General features: G+C 37.0%; 2 protein-coding genes across 5 annotated transcripts; both read left to right on the plus strand.

Annotated features, from left to right (window-relative positions):
- Window positions 1-3,626: 3,626 nt before the first annotated feature.
- Window positions 3,627-5,373, plus strand: LOC140183576 (uncharacterized). Its single transcript, XM_072232031.1, has 5 exons — window positions 3,627-4,001; window positions 4,211-4,434; window positions 4,567-4,851; window positions 5,054-5,076; window positions 5,177-5,373. Exons 1-5 carry the CDS (start codon window positions 3,627-3,629, stop codon window positions 5,371-5,373), a joined length of 1,104 nt encoding a protein of 367 aa, XP_072088132.1.
- Window positions 5,374-8,635: 3,262 nt separating this feature from the next.
- On the plus strand, window positions 8,636-18,206 carry LOC112791250 (protein CELLULOSE SYNTHASE INTERACTIVE 1). Of its 4 annotated transcripts, none has more exons than XM_025834003.3 (8): window positions 8,636-8,937; window positions 9,442-9,597; window positions 10,123-10,196; window positions 10,389-13,440; window positions 13,988-16,532; window positions 16,784-17,238; window positions 17,467-17,583; window positions 17,690-18,206. In XM_025834003.3, exons 2-8 carry the CDS (start codon window positions 9,595-9,597, stop codon window positions 17,873-17,875), a joined length of 6,432 nt encoding a protein of 2,143 aa, XP_025689788.1. In that variant the 5' UTR covers window positions 8,636-8,937; window positions 9,442-9,594; the 3' UTR covers window positions 17,876-18,206. The 4 variants fall into 4 exon arrangements, with proteins under 4 accessions (XP_025689788.1, XP_025689789.1, XP_025689786.1 ...); XM_025834004.3 differs by having other exon boundaries at window positions 8,666-8,937; window positions 9,429-9,597; XM_025834001.3 differs by having other exon boundaries at window positions 8,862-9,182.
- The last annotated feature ends 978 nt before the right edge of the window (window positions 18,207-19,184 follow it).

The following is a 19,184-nucleotide window of genomic DNA, read 5'->3' on the forward strand; positions in this document are numbered from 1 at the left end:
GAAATACAACCAAAGAAACTCAAAATACACCCAAAGCATTCAAAAGAAACACAAGCTTTATTTTTTGAGAACTTACGCACTTTTAGTTTTTGCTTTTTTTTCCTACCTTTTTTTCTTGAATAAAACAGTAAAGGACTTTTTTTCTAAAAAAATATATACAGAATTAGAAATAGAAGGTAATAAAAGATAAAAGCAACCGTTATTAGAAAGAGAAATTACATGCTATCCTCTGGTTTGTTTATGCTGCTTTGATCTGTGTGTCCTTGAGACAAAGGATCATCACTTCCTAAGTTTACCTCCGGTATTCTAAACATACAACAGATATCATTCAGTAAAAATATCATACGGTTAAATCAAGATAACAAGATTTTATCAAATAAAGGTTCTTACATTTCCGATGAGTCATAGTGACCTTATGTCGATCGCAGGTCAGCTCCTTTCTCCCTGGGAAACGAGAAACAATTATTAGCAACAAAAACAACTTAAAATCGGTAATATACACCCCAAACATAACAAACCCCTGTGCAGTAGATTTTTCATTATTTTTCTTCTTTTCAGATTCTCTTAAGAATTCTTCTAATTCTTCAGTTCTAATTTCAGATCTGACAGTACATGCATAAAAGAACATGTTAACAAATATAATTTTGATGATAAATGGTAATATAGCTTTACAAAGTATCCTACCCATGATAGGATTGAGTTTGTTCAGGATATGAATCCTCAGCAATGAGCTTGCTCTTTTTGGATTGCGTCCTGGGGAAAAAAAGTATGAATCAGAAAGACAAAATAGAATTTATCAGAAAATACTATCCAAAGCAGTGCTTACTTTTTGGCAATAGTCTAAATTTTTTTTTGTTTTTTGTTTTTCTACTGGTGATGATTCTTCACTTCTGAAAGTTAATAAGAAACACTCTTTTAATATATGAAATTTTGAGAATAAACGGAAAAGAAAGCGATGATAATTTCAGAACATTACTGATCATTCGATTCAGTTTTTGAATTGGGATCCTCCTGAATCTTCTTCCTTTTTTTGGATTCCATTCTGAAAGACAAACAACCATTAGCAAAAAATACCCTAAAAGTGACAAAATACACCCTAAAAGTAACATAATACACCCTTGTTGACAAAATACACCCAAGTATGTTATTTACTTTTTGGTTGTTTGTGTGGGTTGTTTCCTCTTTGGTTTCTCTGAGTCTTCTTAAGTCTCAGACTCAAAGGAAGAATAGACTTTAGCTTCAGACGTTTCACTCTCAGATGATGATGAACTTGCCTTCCTTTTTTTGTTTTTTTTGTTTTTTCTTTCTTTTCTTTTTTCTTCATTTGTTTCAATTTCTCTTTTGTTTCGGCCATCTTTACAATTCCTTGAAACAGTAGAAATGTTAGTTAACAGCATCCGCGTAAATAAAATACACCCAAGGTATTCCGTTCACTTACCATATGTCCATCCATTTCTACTCTCATCCTTTCAACCAACTACTCTCTATTCCAGTTGGCAATCCAGGATTGTGCAGGTCTTTCTTTTCCTTTGTTGTCTTTGTTTTTTGATAGATGGAAATAGACTATCATCAGGGCAAACAAGCAGCCATCGATTGACTTTTTCTTTTTCAGATTGCAATTAGTTATGCCCTTGATGATAAAATTCAGAACATGGGCTCCCCAGTTGCCCTCCTTTATTCTGTCCATCTTGAAAATTGAAGCTAGGTGCACATGAGAGATTTTGTTTATTGTGGTTGTCAACAGGAATGCCATCTGTATATAGAGGATGAAAATCCTCTTGAACATGAGGCGATCATGTTCATTTCCAACACCAACGTTGTTGTCAAACTTGCGAGTTAACTCGTAAACTCGTACGAGTTTATGAGTTTAGGTAGTGGAATCGAGTTGACTCGGACACAAACTCGTTTCTGGGTAGACTCGGGTAGACTCGGACAGAGTCGCTCAAACTCGCGAGTTTGCTAGCGAGTTTGAATTCGGAGCCCATTTTTGCCAAAACGGCGTCGTTTTGGGCCCAAAAAAAAAACAAAAAAAACCTACAGCAACCACTAATCCAGACCCAGTAAGTCAGTAACCCTAATTCGAAACCCTCACACTCCACCAAGCCCTCACTGCTCACTCTCTTCTTCTTCTCCAACGTCACTGAATCGCCACCATCTACCGGCACCGTTGTCTGTGTCGCCACGCAGAGGCAGGATGCCGGATGGATCCCTCATCCCTTGCTTGTCGCCTTGCCTCATCCATCATCCCTCATCCCACGCAGAGGCTATGCAGAGTCGCAGAGCCCACTACCATGCAGTGAAGGTTCCTCGTCGACACCAGCCCACCACCTACGTCGGAGTACTCGACGATTCACGGCACGCTGTTCACCGTCCCTGTTCTGTGTTCGTCGACCGTCGCACTCGCCCATGTTCTGCTTCACTACGTTTGCCTCCCCTCCCCTGTTCGTCGTCCTTGTTCTTCACTGCCGATCTGCTTTAATTCTGCCCTGTTCTCCAAGGTAATTTCTTTAAACAAATTCAAATATTAACAATTTTGGTATGAATTCTGCAATTTTGGTTCTGAACTTCTGATATTAACTTTTTAAATTTTTTTAGTTTAGTTTAAATCATACACAGAATTGGTTAATGAGATTTGATATGTTGAAAAAAAATTAAACTGATGCTGCTTTATGCTTCATGGTTAAAACATGTGGTACTGTGTTTTACTAGTTGTTTGGTTTAAACTTTAAACTGTTACTTAATACTTACTTAGTTAGTGGTTTTTTTTGTTAATGTGTCTGAATATCTGATTGAAACTCTGAAGTTTGAAATGTTAGTGTTACTGTGTTAGTTTAGTTAGTGTTAGTTATGAATTTAGTTAGTGGATAATCTGAATTTGAATTTGTTAGTGGATAATCTGAATATGAATTTAGTTAGTGGATAATCTGAATCTCAATTTGTTATCTAGGTTGTTGATTTTTAGGGATAAAAATACAAATGTCTGAGAATGTTGGTTCAGGGACAGGGTCTTTGCTTCCTAGTATTCCTAGACCTACACCTGCTGTTTCTAGGTGGAAAAATGCAACTGAAAATAAAAGTAATATAGGATGGAAATATGGGAATGATGTTCAAGACAATGGTAAAAAATTGAAGTGTAATTTTTGCTCAAAGAATATAAGTGGAGGGATTTATAGATTCAAGCATCATCTTCCCGGTATTAAAGAGGATTCAGAGCCTTGTGCTTCAGTACCTGAAGAAGTTAAGGCTGTAATGTTGAAAGTCTGTATGGAGGCTAAAGAAGCATCGTTAAAAAAGAGAAGATTCGGTGATAATGAGGATTATCCTGAACAAACAGAAAAGGAGAAGGACAATTCTCAACAAAAGGGGAAAGATATTCGCAACTTTGTCACAAAAGGAAAAAGGGGCTCAAGTTCAATCAACAATAAATCAAATGATTAAGAAGGATCTAAAGGAACAATGTGATCAATAATATGCCATATTTTTCTATACAAGTGCTATTCCTTTCAATGTTATTAAGAATCCCGAGTTTTTAAAGTTTAGTGAGATGGTTGGGAGATATGAAATTGGCTACAAACCCCCTTCTTACCATGAGTTAAGAGAAACCCAATTAAAGAAAGCAGTGACCAATGTTGATGAAATGCTTACCGAGTTTAAGGCAGAATGGAAGAGAACTGGTTGCTCAATCATGTCGGATAGATGGACTGATAAAAAAAAGGCGTAGTATTTGTAATTTCTTGGTGAACAGCCCTAAAGGAAAAATTTTGCTTTATTCATTGGACACTTCTGACATATCAAAAACAACGGATAAAGCTGTCAAAATGTTAGAAGATGCTGTAGAATTTGTTGGCGAAGAGAATGTAGTCCAAATTGTTACAGATAATGCTGCTAATTATAAGGCTGCTGGAGGAAAAATGATGGAGACTAGAAAAAGTTTGTACTGGACACCATATGCTGCACACTGCATTAATTTGATATTGGCGGATTTTGAAAAGAAGCTAAAGGTGCATGAAAAAACCATAAAAAGGGAAGAAAAATCACCACTTTTATCTACTCCCGGAGTATGCTCATTAGCATGTTGAGAAATTTTACAAAGGGAAAGGACTTGGTTCGGCCAGGTGCCACAAGATTTGCCACTGCCTATTTGACTCTCACTTGTCTACATGATAATAAAGGACTGTTGATGACTATGTTTACTTCTGATAATTGGAAGACAACTAAGGTTGCATTAACGCCTGAAGGAATAAGAGTCCAAAACATGGCCTTGGATAGTAGGCTATGGAAGAATATTGTCATATGCCTCAAGGCTACTGCTCCTCTCATTACAATCCTTCGCTTGGTTGATTCAGATGAAAAACCAGCCATGGGTTTCATCTTTGAAGGAATGAGAAAAGCCAAAGAAACAATCAAGACTAACTTTGGTTGTGTTAAAAAGAGGTAATCTTGAGTCTTGACTAATTGAAAGCTTTAATATTTGATTATCGATGTATCATCTTATCATATTTTCTTATTATATTTAGTTATTTATTTAATTTTCTTATTTTTATTCATTTGCATTGTTATTTTTAGTTATGAACCTATATGGAAAATTATTGATGGAAGGTGGGAAAGTCAACTGCATAGACCATTGCATGCTCCTGCGTATTATCTTAATCCTCATTATCACTATGAACCTAATTTCATGGTTGATGATGCTGACATTAAGATTGGTCTATATAGTTGTTTGAAAAAACTGGTTCCTAACCAGGAAGAAAGAAAAAAGGTTGATTTACAGCTTCCTGACTTTCATTATGCTAGAGGCCTCTTTGGTAATGAAACTGCAAAGAGTAGTAGGAAGACCATGCTACCTGCTGAGTAGTGGGACTTCTATGGAGATAGTTGTCCAGAACTAAAGAAGTTTGCTATCCGAGTTCTAAACTTACTTATACTTCATCTGGTTATGAGCGTAATTGGAGTGCATTTGAAATGGTGATTCTTTAATCCTTAGAACTATTCATTATTTATTTTAATTTTAAATTTTGTATATTTATTAACTATTGGCACTATATGTTTGTAGGTTCATACAAAGAGAAGAAATCGGTTGCAGCAAAAGAAAATGAATGATTTAGTGTATGTGATGTATAATTTGAAGTTAAAGGACAAGCAAATTAGAAAAACTCATAACTTGAATTTGATGCAGTGCATTCTGATGATAAGTGGATAACTGAAGATGTTAATGAAAATATTGCTGAAAGTGTTGAGCATTCTCACTTGCCAACGAATGACAATACTAATGATGATCCAAATAGTAATGAATTTGCTATTCCAAGTATGAATAGTAATGAATTCAACATGGGTGAGAGAGGTGAGAATGAGTTTATTGGGGATCCACAATAAAATTTAATAGAGGAAGAAGATGAACATGTGAATGATGATGATAATTTTGTTGGCCGTGTTGAACCTGAGCCTGAAAGAAATGATGTTTCTGATGAAAATGGTGAAGATGATGATGTTGATGCCATGGAAGATGAAGATATTGGAGAATTTGAGTTTTATACTTTATTAGAACATTTAATTATTTCTTTGTTGTTTTCTTTTATGTTTTGGTTGTGTCATATGTAGCTTTGATTGTGTGATTGTGTGTTTTATGTTGAACTAGATACATACTTGTGAAGGATTTAAATGTGTGATCTAGAGTGCTTGTTGTAACTTGTAGTTGTAGTATTATGTTAATTTATTATGTGTTTTGATGTTGAAATTGTTAAGTTTGAATGTCTATATCTGAGTAAATATATATATATATATATATATATATATATATATATATATTATAAAAAATGTATATCATGTAAACTCGTACGAGTCTACGAGTTGAGTCTAGATCAGCTCCACAAGTTTACCTAGACTCTGTTAGTCATCATCTCATTCGTCAGACTTCTTAGAGTCTTCCCCTGGAATCTTTTAAAAATCTGTTTGTTCTCTTCAGAAAGTTCTTTATAACTGACTTTATCAAAATATAGATCTCCTACAAAAAAGAAATTTTAAACTGAAAATCACCTGAAATACACCCAACATCACTCGTATACACCCCATACCACTTATATACATCCCAACATCACTCATATACACCCCAACATCACTCATATACACCTATATTTGTTTCTTGATTATATGATAGTAGAATAATATATTACGAAGAATGGAAGTATAGAGGTTTTTTGTAATGAGTTACCTGATGCGTTGAGGCCAAGCGCAATCTCTATTGTGTTGGATTTAACTCTAAACAAATCGTAGCTGGTTTCAAGTGTGTTTTTCCTCAATTTAAAGGAGTTAGCCAACTCCTTTAGTAGTTTATGATGCACCCTCATTGGCGGGATGTGCATCAGTCCACCAAAACCTAAATCCCAAACAATTGCTTTCTTTTCTTCGCTCATTTATTCAAAATTTTCACTCAAAAAATGGGTTGCACACTTCAAGTCTTTGGTTTGCTGTAAACAAAGCAAAATTAGAGTAATTAGAATAAGATATATTTGTATTAAAAAAATTGACTTGTTCTAAGATATATATATTTGTGCTTATATTGTATTTTTTTCCACGCTGATTTTTGCTTGCCATTTTTACTGCAATGAAAAAGAGATGCTGTCAACAGATAAAAAATACACCCAAAAATCAAAGACATACACCCATAGATTAGTCAGATACACTCCCATACTGCAATGAAAATGAGATACTATCAATAGATAAAAAATACACCTAAAAATCAGAGACATACACCCATAGACCAGTCAGATACACCCCAATATCAGCCACATACACCTAAACCCAGTCCCATATCTATTTTGTTTTTTTCTTAATTAAACAAAATTAAATCAGTTCAAAATCATATTCAATTTAGCTAACCATAAAATGATACTACAAGGTCAAACACAATTAGAATAGTAACTGTTAGACTTCAAAACTCCTAGTATATATCAGTCCCATACACCTCTACATTTTTTGGATTATATGACATTATATGAGTTCAAAAATATATTTAAATTCAAAATACCACTAGAAGCAACAGTCGCATGCTAAGTCTGAGATATACACCCGACAATCGGCCATATACACCCAAAAATTCGCCATATACACCTAAAAGTCAGTTAGAAGAGGAAGAGTCTTTCATGTAAACATACACAAACCTACTTAAAAACATATAAACATGCACAAAATATGTACCAAACAAATCAAAACACACGTTAAAGCATTCACTAGAAGTATGTAAGATAGCGTAAACGAAGAACAGTTTCATCAGAACAGTAATATGAGATCTAAAACAAGAAGAACAGTAAAACCTAGAAGAAACAGAGCAAGAAATACTGACGATATAGTGCTTCGATTTCGAAATCAGAAACAGATGTGTGAAAAATTTTGAAGAACGGTAAAACAGTACGTTACCTTGAATAATGTTTCTTCTTTTTTTTTCTCTGATTTTTTATTATAAAAATTTGTATCTTTTGTTCTTGAATTCTTCTACTCTTCGCGAGGAGTTGGAACGTTTCTTCAGAATCGTAATTTGTTTCGAATGTGGTTTGAAACTTGATGGTTTGCATTTTGTTTTAGGAAGAAGAGGAAGAGTGTGCCATAACGAGCGTGTTTTGAAAAACGCAACCGTTGTGTGAGACGCGTGCGTTTGACGTTCCATTCTAAAGAGTGAGTGCGCGTGGTTTTATTTTGGGCTGGGCCAACTTGTATAGCTTGTAAGTCAAAAATGCTTTTATGTGTAACATGCCTGATTTATGAATTAGTGAATCAAATTTGAGTCTAAAATTAAGTTCATAAATTAAATAAAATAAACTTAAATTTAAATAAAGTCAACTCATTAATTTATGAGGTGACTCAATTATATATATATATATATATATATATATAGTATTAAAAATATAAATTAAATATATATAGAATATACATATTAATAATTTTATATGATAGTAACATATAATTTTTTATATATATATTATTGTTCTTAATTATTTAAAATTTTATAATTATTTTTATATATAATTTTGATATAGGATATAAATAAAAAAATTATAATTAATAGATAAATAATATATAAAATTAAATTTTTAAATATTTTTTAATATATATAAGTTATAATTTAATTGAGTCATCTCTTTCATTGAGTTGAGCTTGAATTTACGAAATAAGCTCGATTATTAATGAATCGAGTTGTAAGTAAAATTTAATTTTCATGAGTCAAACTTGACCTTCGTTTAACTCGAATACTCAACTCAACTCGGCTCACTTCTAGCCTTAAATATAACTACTACTATACTAATACTAATACTAATGTTAATGTAATACTGTTTTGTTGTGATCAACAGTCGCACTCCGCCATTGTCAATTTAACGGAACGGCTATTAATACACTAACATGTTTATTTTACATTTTTGGGGAAATGGCCCTTCATTTTACTGAACAATTTCCATGTTTATTTAGGAAACCCATGTGATGCATTATTAGAGTTTGGTTCCAGTTAATTATTTTACCTTTTTTGTAAACCGTTGTTGTTGTTATTAATTATCAACTCTGAATCGTTAGTTTAAGATTTTATGGGAATTGTTTAAAATCATGTATAACATTGTTAAATAAATAAACCATCAACGTTATATAAGAAGGAAGCGACTCGTTATTAACTTTCAAACTTGAAAGAAATTCCCTGACAATACTAATGACAAACATTATGACGCTTCAATTATACTCTTTTAATTCATTTTTTGTGTAACAAGTTGTGTTGTGTTAATGGATATTTAGTTGGCAGTTTTACGGTTAATGAATGTAGCTGTCAAGTGGTAAGAGTCTTGCTGTTGGTACTTGTCGGTGGATGCGGATGATGTCCATTCACGGCAGCACCAAAAACAACCGCTACTCTCTTTCTTTTACTCACGGTTCCATGAATAAAGAAAATCAAAGCAAAACGTAAGACCCAAACAAATCATATTTGTTATTGTTGTTGCTAGCATCTTCTCTTTATTTATTTTTTGCTTTTCATGTTCCCTTCTATTCTACGAAACCCCATACATTAGAATTTGATAGTTGCATCAACATCATCCCCATTATACCCCTCTCATCTCTTTCAGTTTCCCAATTCCCAATACCATTCCTCAGTTTCTTCTCTCACTCACTTTCATGCACTCATCTTCCCACCATTCGTGCATTTCCTTGTAAGCTCTTTCATCTCTCATCCACTAACATTCTATAAAGCATTTTACTTTTCATCTGGGGTTGTTGTTCTCCCATCATTTTCTGCATGACTTGTCCAATTTGGGTCTAAATTTGTCAGATTTATGAGCTTCCTTCAGTGTTGCATAATTGCATTAGTGCTTTGCTTATGTAGTGTTATAATTCACGGTTGTATCTGTGATCTATATTCTGCCCATGACTTTGTTGAAGCTTTAATTTGATGGTAGGTTCTCTTTTCAGCTGCTGGGGGCTTTGAATGAGGTTCTGAGTGTGTCTCCAGTGCAGATCTGGGGCTGATCTGATTGGCAGTGATACTGAATTGAAGTCAAGCTGGCGACCACAGTGACTTGGAGGGTTCCTGCCAGCAATGGCAGTTCCCATGGTTCAAATGATATGGTACTTCCAATAATTTTCATGTTTTTTCCATGTTTGTGCCTTCAGCTATCATATTCATATCATGAATTCATCATACTCCTACACAATAATAGTAGTTAGTATAGCTAGAAGGGTCTAATGGTCAAGTATTTATCATAGATAGTTCTGTTTAACGGTGCAAATAACCTTTATATTGTTATGTGGTTCTTCGCCAACATGTCATAATGCTGTATGATTTTACTTCCTATCAGATTTCCATCTGTTGTACTTCAGTAAGATCCCATCCTAAGCCATTAAAGATCAAGAAGAAATTATTTTATTTGTTTAAATATTCCGAAATTTTATATTTTCTTGTTAATATAATCGAGCTTTTTGTGCCTTGGCATTATGAATAGGGAGAAGAAACAAAAATCCTAGGATTCTATATTGTTCTGATATTAGTGTTTAGTTAGTCGTGTCAACATAGTAAGTCAATTTGGTCAATCAAAGTACTGAGAGACATGCAGATATAAATTTGATATTCTCTGCTGTCACTTTAAATTGCAGGAACGAAATGGTGACGGAAGGGTTCAAGATTCAGAGCCCCCAACTCCACATTCTGTTCTAAAGATGGGATTGAGGTTGGTTACAATGTCAAATATGTCTCTTGCGTTAGTTTTGCTTTCACATTCCAAATATACTTTACTTTTTATCCTTTAGGATGCTGACAACTTTCTAGTATATATATCTGAATTGATTCTTTATGGACTAAGGAACTTCAAATTTGTCTGAGAACCTTGGTGTTGCACATTCTTAACTGGTTGCACTTGCAGGGATCGAACCAGCAGCATGGAGGATCCAGATGGAACATTAGCAAGCGTTGCCCAGTGCATTGAACAACTGCGCCAGAGCTCATCTTCAGCACATGAGAAAGAGTATTCCTTAAGGCAGTTATTGGAGCTTATAGAGATGCGAGAAAATGCTTTTAGTGCTGTTGGATCTCACTCTCAAGCAGTTCCAGTACTTGTTTCCCTTCTTCGGTCGGGTTCATTGAATGTAAAGATACAGGCAGCAACTGTCCTGGGCACCCTTTGTAAAGAAAATGAGCTGAGGGTGAAAGTCTTGCTTGGAGGATGCATTCCTCCGTTGCTTGGTCTTCTAAAGTCTAGTTCCACGGAAGGGCAAATTGCTGCTGCCAAGACTATTTATGCTGTCTCTCAAGATGGTGTGAAAGATCATGTTGGTTCGAAAATATTTTCAACTGAAGGTGTTGTACCAGTGCTCTGGCAGCAGCTGCAGAAGGGCTTGAAATCAGCAAATGTAGTCGAAAGTTTATTGACTGGAGCATTGAAAAATCTCGCCAGCAATACTGAGGGATTCTGGGGTGCAACCATGCAAGCTGGAGGAGTGGACATATTAGTCAAGTTACTGGCAACAGGACAGCCTGGCACCTTAGCTAATGTGTGTTTTTTGCTTGCTTCTGTTATGATGGAGGATGCATCTGCATGCTCAAAGGTGTTATCAGCAGACGTGACAAAACAACTCCTCAAACTATTAGGCCCTGGTAATGATGACTCTGTCAGGGCTGAAGCAGCTGGTGCTCTTAAGTCTCTATCTTCCCAGTGCAAAGAGGCAAGAAGAGAGATAGCAAATGCTAATGGTATTCCTGCATTAATCAATGCCACAATAGCTCCTTCCAAAGAGTTCATGCAAGGTGAGTGTGCTCAAGCATTACAGGAGAATGCAATGTGTGCTCTAGCAAACATATCTGGTGGTTTGTCTTTTGTCATATCTAGCCTTGGTCAAAGCCTTGACTCGTGCACCACACCTACCCAGGTTGCTGACACATTAGGAGCATTAGCTTCAGCTCTCATGATATATGATAACAAGGCAGAATCTACTAGAGCATCAGATCCTTCAGTGGTTGAACAAACATTACTCAAACAGTTTAAACCTCGCTTGCCCTTCCTTGTTCAGGAACGGACCATTGAAGCGCTTGCTAGTTTGTATGGAAATCCCATACTCTCGCTTAAACTTGCGAATTCTGGTGCAAAACATTTGCTTGTTGGTTTGATAACAATGGCTTCCAATGAAGTGCAAGATGAGCTCACAAAATCTCTCTTGACCTTGTGCAATGGTGAAGCCAGTCTATGGCGTGCAATTCAAGGCCGTGAAGGAATTCAACTATTGATATCTCTTCTTGGGCTTTCATCAGAACAGCAGCAAGAATGTGCAGTTGCCTTGCTTTGCCTTCTAACTAGTGAAAATGATGAAAGTAAATGGGCCATTACTGCTGCTGGCGGTATACCTCCACTTGTTCAAATTCTAGAGACAGGATCTGCAAAAGCAAAGGAAGACTCAGCAACCATCCTTAAGAACTTGTGCAACCACAGTGAAGACATACGAGCATGTGTCGAAAGTGCCGATGCTGTTCCTGCATTGTTGTGGCTATTGAAGAATGGAAGCCCAAATGGGAAGGATATTGCAGCAAAGACATTAAATCATTTAATTCATAAATCTGATACTACGACTATCAGTCAGCTTACAGCATTATTGACTAGTGATCAGCCTGAATCTAAGATCTACATTCTGGATGCTTTGAGAAGTATGCTTTCTGTTGCACCTCTTAGTGACATTCTACGTGAAGGTAGTGCTCCTAGTGATGCATTTGATACCATGATAGCATTGCTGAGTTCTACCAAGGAAGAAACTCAGGCAAAGTCAGCATCAGCTCTGGCAGGAATTTTTGAATCAAGGAAAGACATTCGTGAAAGCAGCATTGCTATTAAAGCTCTTAGTTCAGCCCTGAAATTGATTAATGTTGAATCTGAAAGTATCCTGATGGAGTCCTCACACTGCCTGGCTTCAATATTTCTATCCATCAAAGAAAACAGGGATGTAGCTGCTATTGCTAGACCTGCATTATCCCGCTTAGTTGCACTCGCTAACTCTTCAGTTTTGGAAGTTGCAGAGATGGCAACATGTGCTGTGGCAAACATTATTTTGGATAGTGAAATTGCAGAAAAAGCTGTTACAGAAGAAGTTATCTTGCCTGCCACCAAAGTATTACGTGAAGGCACAATCTCTGGAAAAGCCCATGCAGCTGCAGCAATTGCTCGCCTCTTACACTCCCGGAAAGTTGATTCTGACGTAACCGATTGCGTAAATCGTGCTGGCACTGTTCTTGCATTAGTTTCTTTCTTAGATTCTGCTATTAGTGGATCTATTGCCACATCAGAGGCTCTAGAAGCTCTTGCCATTCTGTCCAGGTCAGAAGAGTCCAGCACACACAATAAATCGGCTTGTGCAGTTTTGGCTGAATTCCCAAAGAGCATAAGTCCAATAGTCTTATCTATTGTTGATTCAGCACCAATGTTGCAGGATAAAGCTATTGAGATATTGTCTCGATTATGCAAGGATCTACCTATTGTTTTAGGTGACAATGTTGTTACTGCATCTGGATGTATATCTTCAATAGCTAAGAGAATAAGTAGTTCCACAAATGTGAAGGTCAAAATTGGGGGAGCTGCACTTCTAATTTCTGCAGCAAAAGCAAATCATCAGAGACTTATGGAGGATCTCAATTCATCAAACTTGTGTGCTAATCTTATTCGGTCTCTAGTTGATATTTCTGCAGAGCCTTCTCTGGGTAATCAAGGTGATGACAAGAAGGAGCTAATCAGCATATGCAGGAGTACACAAGAAGAGGCCAATGATGGTGAATCAAACACTGGCACGGCCATTATATCTGGTGCTGACTTAGCTATATGGTTATTATCTATTCTTGCTTGTCATGATGAAAAAAGTAGAAGTATCATAATGGAGGCTGGAGCAATTGATGTTCTAACTGACAGGATCTCAAATTGTTTCTCACAATATTCCCAGGTATTTAAGTGCTTTATTCTACACTAGTTTCAGCCAATCAGATTCTGATCATAGTAAGATTGTAATTTACAAATTATGCTTTAAACCCTGCACCTCCCCTCCCTTGAAGCTTCTTTTCTGCGCTCCAAAAATTAACATCAATCCTCAAAATATCAAGTCCTATAGAACTTGCATTAAGTTTCAAATCTCCACAGTACATCCCTTTAATATAGACATTACATATGCTCACTGTCACTTGAATTGCACATAGTTTACAAATATGCATCTGATAATCATATTTATATTTTTGAAACATGCTAGTTCAAGAGACAGTGATTTCAGTGTATATTAAGAAAGTTCCTAGTTATGATATAGCACTGTAACTGTTTGCATGAACTTTTGCCATAATCGAAACAAAGTAAGATCTTGAAATTTTGCCGAATAATTAAATTGAACTGAAAGTGTGACCTATAGCCCTGTCATTTTTATTTTTAACTTCAATTAAAAATTATTAATTGATTGTTTCTGTATAATAACCTCTATCTGCTTCATTATGGTGAAACTGCAGATTGACTACAAAGAAGATAGCAGCATGTGGATTTGTGCTTTGTTGTTAGCAATACTATTTCAAGATAGAGATATCATACGCACACATGCAACCATAAAATCTGTACCAGCACTTGCCAGTTTATTGAAGTCAGAAGAATTAGCAAACAAATATTTTGCTGCACAAGCAATAGCTAGCCTTGTCTGTAACGGTAGCAGGGGAACGCTTCTGTCTGTAGCAAATTCTGGTGCAGCTGGTGGACTTATCTCCTTGCTTGGCAGTGCTGATACTGATATTCATGATCTTCTGGAATTGTCAGAAGAATTTTTGTTGGTGCGTTATCCTGATCAAGTTGCTCTTGAGAGGTTGTTTAGAGTTGATGATATAAGAGTTGGTGCCACTTCTCGGAAGGCAATGCCTGCCCTTGTTGATCTGCTCAAACCAATTCCAGATCGCCCAGGAGCCCCATTTTTAGCACTTGGGCTTTTGATTCAGCTTGGTAGAGATTGCCCATCCAATAAGCTTATAATGGTAGAGGCTGGAGCCTTAGAAGCACTTACGAAGTATCTTTCACTAAGTCCACAAGATGCAACTGAAGAAGCTGCTACAGATCTGCTAGGAATTCTGTTTAGCACTGCTGATATACGAAAACATGAGTCAGCATTCGGTGCTGTTGCTCAACTCGTTGCTGTCCTACGGCTAGGAGGAAGAGCTGCCAGGTTAAGTGCTGCAAAAGCCTTGGAAAGTTTATTCACTGCTGATCACATTAGAAATGCAGAGATGGCTCGCCAAGCTGTTCAACCTTTGGTGGAGATTCTTAGTACTGGTTCAGAGAGAGAGCAGCATGCTGCAATTGCTGCATTGGTTCGGTTACTGAATGAAAACCCATCAAAAGCACTTGCTGTTGCAGATGTTGAGATGAATGCAGTGGATGTTCTTTGCAGGATCCTTTCATCGGATTGTTCAGTGGAACTCAAGGGGGATGCTGCTGAATTATGTTGTGCACTTTTTGGAAATACAAGGATTCGATCCACAATGGCTTCTGCCCGCTGTGTCGAACCACTAGTCTCTCTCCTTGTAACTGAGTTTAGTCCTGCTCAGCTTTCAGTTGTTCGGGCATTGGATAGGCTTGTAGATGATGAGCAACTGGCTGAACTAGTTGCTGCACATGGTGCAGTTGTTCCTCTTGTCGGCCTACTGTATGGTCGGAACTATTTACTGCATGAGGCCATTTCCAGAGCTCTAGTCAAGTTAGGAAAAGACAGGCCTGCTTGTAAAATGGAAATGGTGAAAGCTGGAGTGGTTGAAAGCATACTTAGCATCTTACACGAAGCACCCGATTATCTATGTGCAGCGTTTGCAGAATTGTTGCGTATATTGACCAATAATGCTACCATAGCTAAAGGACAATCTGCTGCCAAAGTGGTTGAACCCTTGTTTATGTTGCTGACAAGACAAGAATTTATGCCCGAAGGACTGCATAGCACATTGCAGGTTTTGGTTAATATCTTGGAACATCCACAATGTCGTGCAGACCATACATTGAGTTCTCGCCAAGTTATTGAACCACTTATCCCCTTGCTCGATTCTCCAATACCAGCAGTGCAACAGCTGGCTGCTGAGCTTCTTTCGCATCTACTTGTAGAAGAACACCTTCAGAAGGATCCGGTGACGCAGCAAGTAATTGGTCCCCTTATACGAGTTCTTAGTTCTGGTATACACATATTGCAGCAGAGAGCTGTAAAGGCTCTAGTTAGTATTGCTCTAACATGGCCAAATGAAATTGCCAAAGAGGGTGGTGTTGTTGAAATTTCCAAAGTAATATTGCAAGCCGATCCTTCCATTCCACATGCCTTATGGGAGTCTTCTGCCTCGGTTTTGTCGTGTATTCTGCAATTTAGTTCTGAATTCTACTTGGAAGTGCCTATTGCTGTGTTGGTAAGGTTGCTGCGGTCTGGCTCAGAGAGCACAGTTATTGGTGCATTAAATGCTCTGCTGGTGTTGGAAAGTGATGATGGAACTAGTGCAGTAGCTATGGCTGAAAGTGGTGCCATAGAGGCACTCTTGGAGCTCCTAAGGTCTCATCAGTGTGAGGAAACTGCTGCTAGACTCTTAGAAGTATTGCTGAACAATGTAAAGATCCGAGAAACAAAAGTCACTAAATCAGCCATTGTACCATTATCCCAGTACCTTTTGGATCCACAAACTCAAGCACAACAGGCAAGGTTATTGGCGACTTTAGCTCTTGGGGATCTGTTTCAGAATGAAGGTCTTGCTCGAACAGCTGATGCAGTTTCTGCATGTCGTGCTTTAGTGAATGTTCTCGAAGAACAACCGACAGAAGAAATGAAAGTTGTGGCCATCTGTGCTTTGCAAAATCTTGTGATGTATAGTCGCTCGAATAGGAGAGCTGTTGCAGAGGCTGGTGGTGTTCAGGTTGTATTGGATCTGATAAGTTCAAGTGAGCCAGATACATCCATTCAGGCTGCAATGTTCATTAAACTTCTCTTCTCAAATAATACAATTCAAGAGTATGCTTCCAGTGAAACAGTCAGAGCAATAACTGGTAATAATGACTTTCCTTTTTAAGAAATGTTCTCTATTTAGCCAATTGGGCACCTTACAACCACCTTTTTTTCTTTTCAAGGAATGTAGTTTTGAAACCTGCAAATAGAATATCCTGGTTTTACTCATGATGTTGATTATTCTTTGAACATTTTTTAGGCTTTTACCATCCAAACAAGGACACCTTTCCCTTCTGCCTTTGTTTATCTCTTGATTTCATGTGGTAACATGTTGAGTTTAATGTTCTTGCAGCTGCTATTGAAAAAGATTTATGGGCCTCTGGTACCGTGAATGAGGAGTACTTGAAAGCCTTAAATTCTCTCTTCAGCAACTTCCCACGACTGAGAGCAACTGAACCAGCAACACTTAGCATCCCCCATCTGGTTACATCCTTAAAGACAGGCTCAGAGGCTTGTCAGGAGGCTGCTTTGGATGCACTTTTTTTACTACGACAAGCTTGGTCGGCATGCCCTGCCGAAGTCTCAAGAGCTCAGTCAATTGCAGCTGCCGATGCTATTCCATTCCTGCAGTACTTGATCCAGTCCGGCCCACCTCGGTTTCAGGAGAAGGCAGAATTTCTGTTGCAGTGTTTGCCGGGGACATTGGTGGTGATCATCAAGCGTGGTAACAATATGAAGCAGTCCGTCGGAAACCCAAGTGTCTACTGTAAACTTACATTGGGAAACACCCCACCCAGGCAAACAAAGGTAATAATTTTTATGTTATTTACTATCTTCAGGGCTGTCTCTCTATGTCAAATGTACACAAATTTAACAAGCTATGGCATTCTATCTAGAGCTACTTAAAAGTTCCAGATTGATTTGAAATGATGTATATGAAATTTGTGAATGATCTTCCAGATGGAACTTCATGTGGTTTCTGTATAAGCTTGTCATGATAAAATTACTAACATCCGATGATGATGTGTTGAGCAGGTGGTGTCAACTGGCCCTAATCCAGAATGGGATGAGAGCTTTTCATGGTCCTTTGAGAGTCCTCCAAAAGGCCAGAAGCTTCACATTTCATGCAAAAACAAGAGCAAAGTGGGAAAGGTAAATGAGTGCAAACATTATACTAATTTAAATGCAGTGTAATGAGTAATGATAATACATTCAACTAAGTCTTAACTATACTATCTTGATCTGGATTTGGTGACAGAGTAAATTTGGAAAAGTAACAATACAAATTGATCGTGTGGTAATGCTTGGAGCAGTAGCTGGAGAGTATGCTCTATTGCCTCAAAGTAAAAGTGGGCCCCCAAGGAATCTAGAAATAGAATTTCAGTGGTCTAACAAGCCCATTGTTAATGCTGCTGAAGCTGCTGCTGCTGCAGCTGCTGAGTAAATTGGAAGATTAGGAACATTACATACTTACTTGCTGGGGAAGAAATTTTTGGATGTATTTTTTCATGTGTATATAGGGGCTATAGTTCACTTTTGTCAGAATATTCTTTTGTAAGCTGATCCTTCGTTTTTCAGGATAAACAATAGTGGGACCAAGATCAAGGCCTACTTCGGCTTTTCTTGTATGATTCTTTGTGTGTTGTTATTTGTAAGCTTAAAAGAAAAAATACCGAGTCTGTTTTGTGATTCTTGGTGCCTTACCTTACAAGTTACAAGTACAACGTCTTATTTGCCATCTATCTATCTATAAATATACTAATTTACACTAGCAATCCAACGTGTTATTTGATTTCTGGTCTTCATTGCTCTTGTAGTTGAAGGAGGCATGATTGACATATGCCATTATGCATAGTCAAGGACAAATGTTAATCGCAACAGTCATAGCCCAATTATGAGTTTATTATGTCTCTGTCATAACCAATATTTCATTGCATTATACGCTCACCTAATCTTGCTGAATATTGCGTTCCAGCTCAAGTTTTTATGTATTTAATTGGCTTTTCAATAACAAACTTATTCACTGGTGTCGTGTCTACTACTGCTTTACAACAAAATAAAAATAACCATTCAGCCAACTTGATTGAGTAGCAAGGTATAAAAAATAGAGCAATGTTAGGAGCCATCAACTTTTGTGATTGGTAGCCATTAAATAGCTATCAATAATGATTTAATGGTATGAGATTAGTGTGAGATTTCATCCAATGGCTCACCTTTTTCTGTTATTTACATGCTGGCTAAAATTCAATAAAATTGTTGGTCCCCTAAAATTTTCTTAAAAAATATTTAAAAGACAATTAGTTCAAAGTAATTTAATATTATTTTATTTTGTATTTCTTAATCCTGTTTATTTCCTTTTGTATTTATTATTTATTTTAGAATGATTGAGTAATATTAGAAACTCCGTCTATGTTATATTTGCAGTACATAGCCGGTCCCAAGTCCGGATAAAGGAGGAGGGTTGTGTTAGGTCTTCGGCAACCAACATAAAAATATAGCCGAACCCCCATGACATGAATCAAAGACATTATTATGCTAAAATTAGGTCGTTGCCGGGAAGCAACGCGCCGTATGGCTCGAGTACGGTGTCAAAGCAAGAGCCGCTGCATCGGTGCCCGGATGTAGTGTTAAATGAGCAAGGGTTCTCGCGTTTTCGTGAACGGATGAGAGTAAATAAGCTAGTTCATAAAGTAAAAGGTAAAGGTCGAAGCGATAGAAGGTTGAGATTTGGGACATGGAACATAGACACTCTA

This window comes from Arachis hypogaea, chromosome 3 (assembly GCF_003086295.3).
Source record: "Arachis hypogaea cultivar Tifrunner chromosome 3, arahy.Tifrunner.gnm2.J5K5, whole genome shotgun sequence".
NCBI classification, from domain to species: Eukaryota; Viridiplantae; Streptophyta; class Magnoliopsida; order Fabales; family Fabaceae; genus Arachis; species Arachis hypogaea.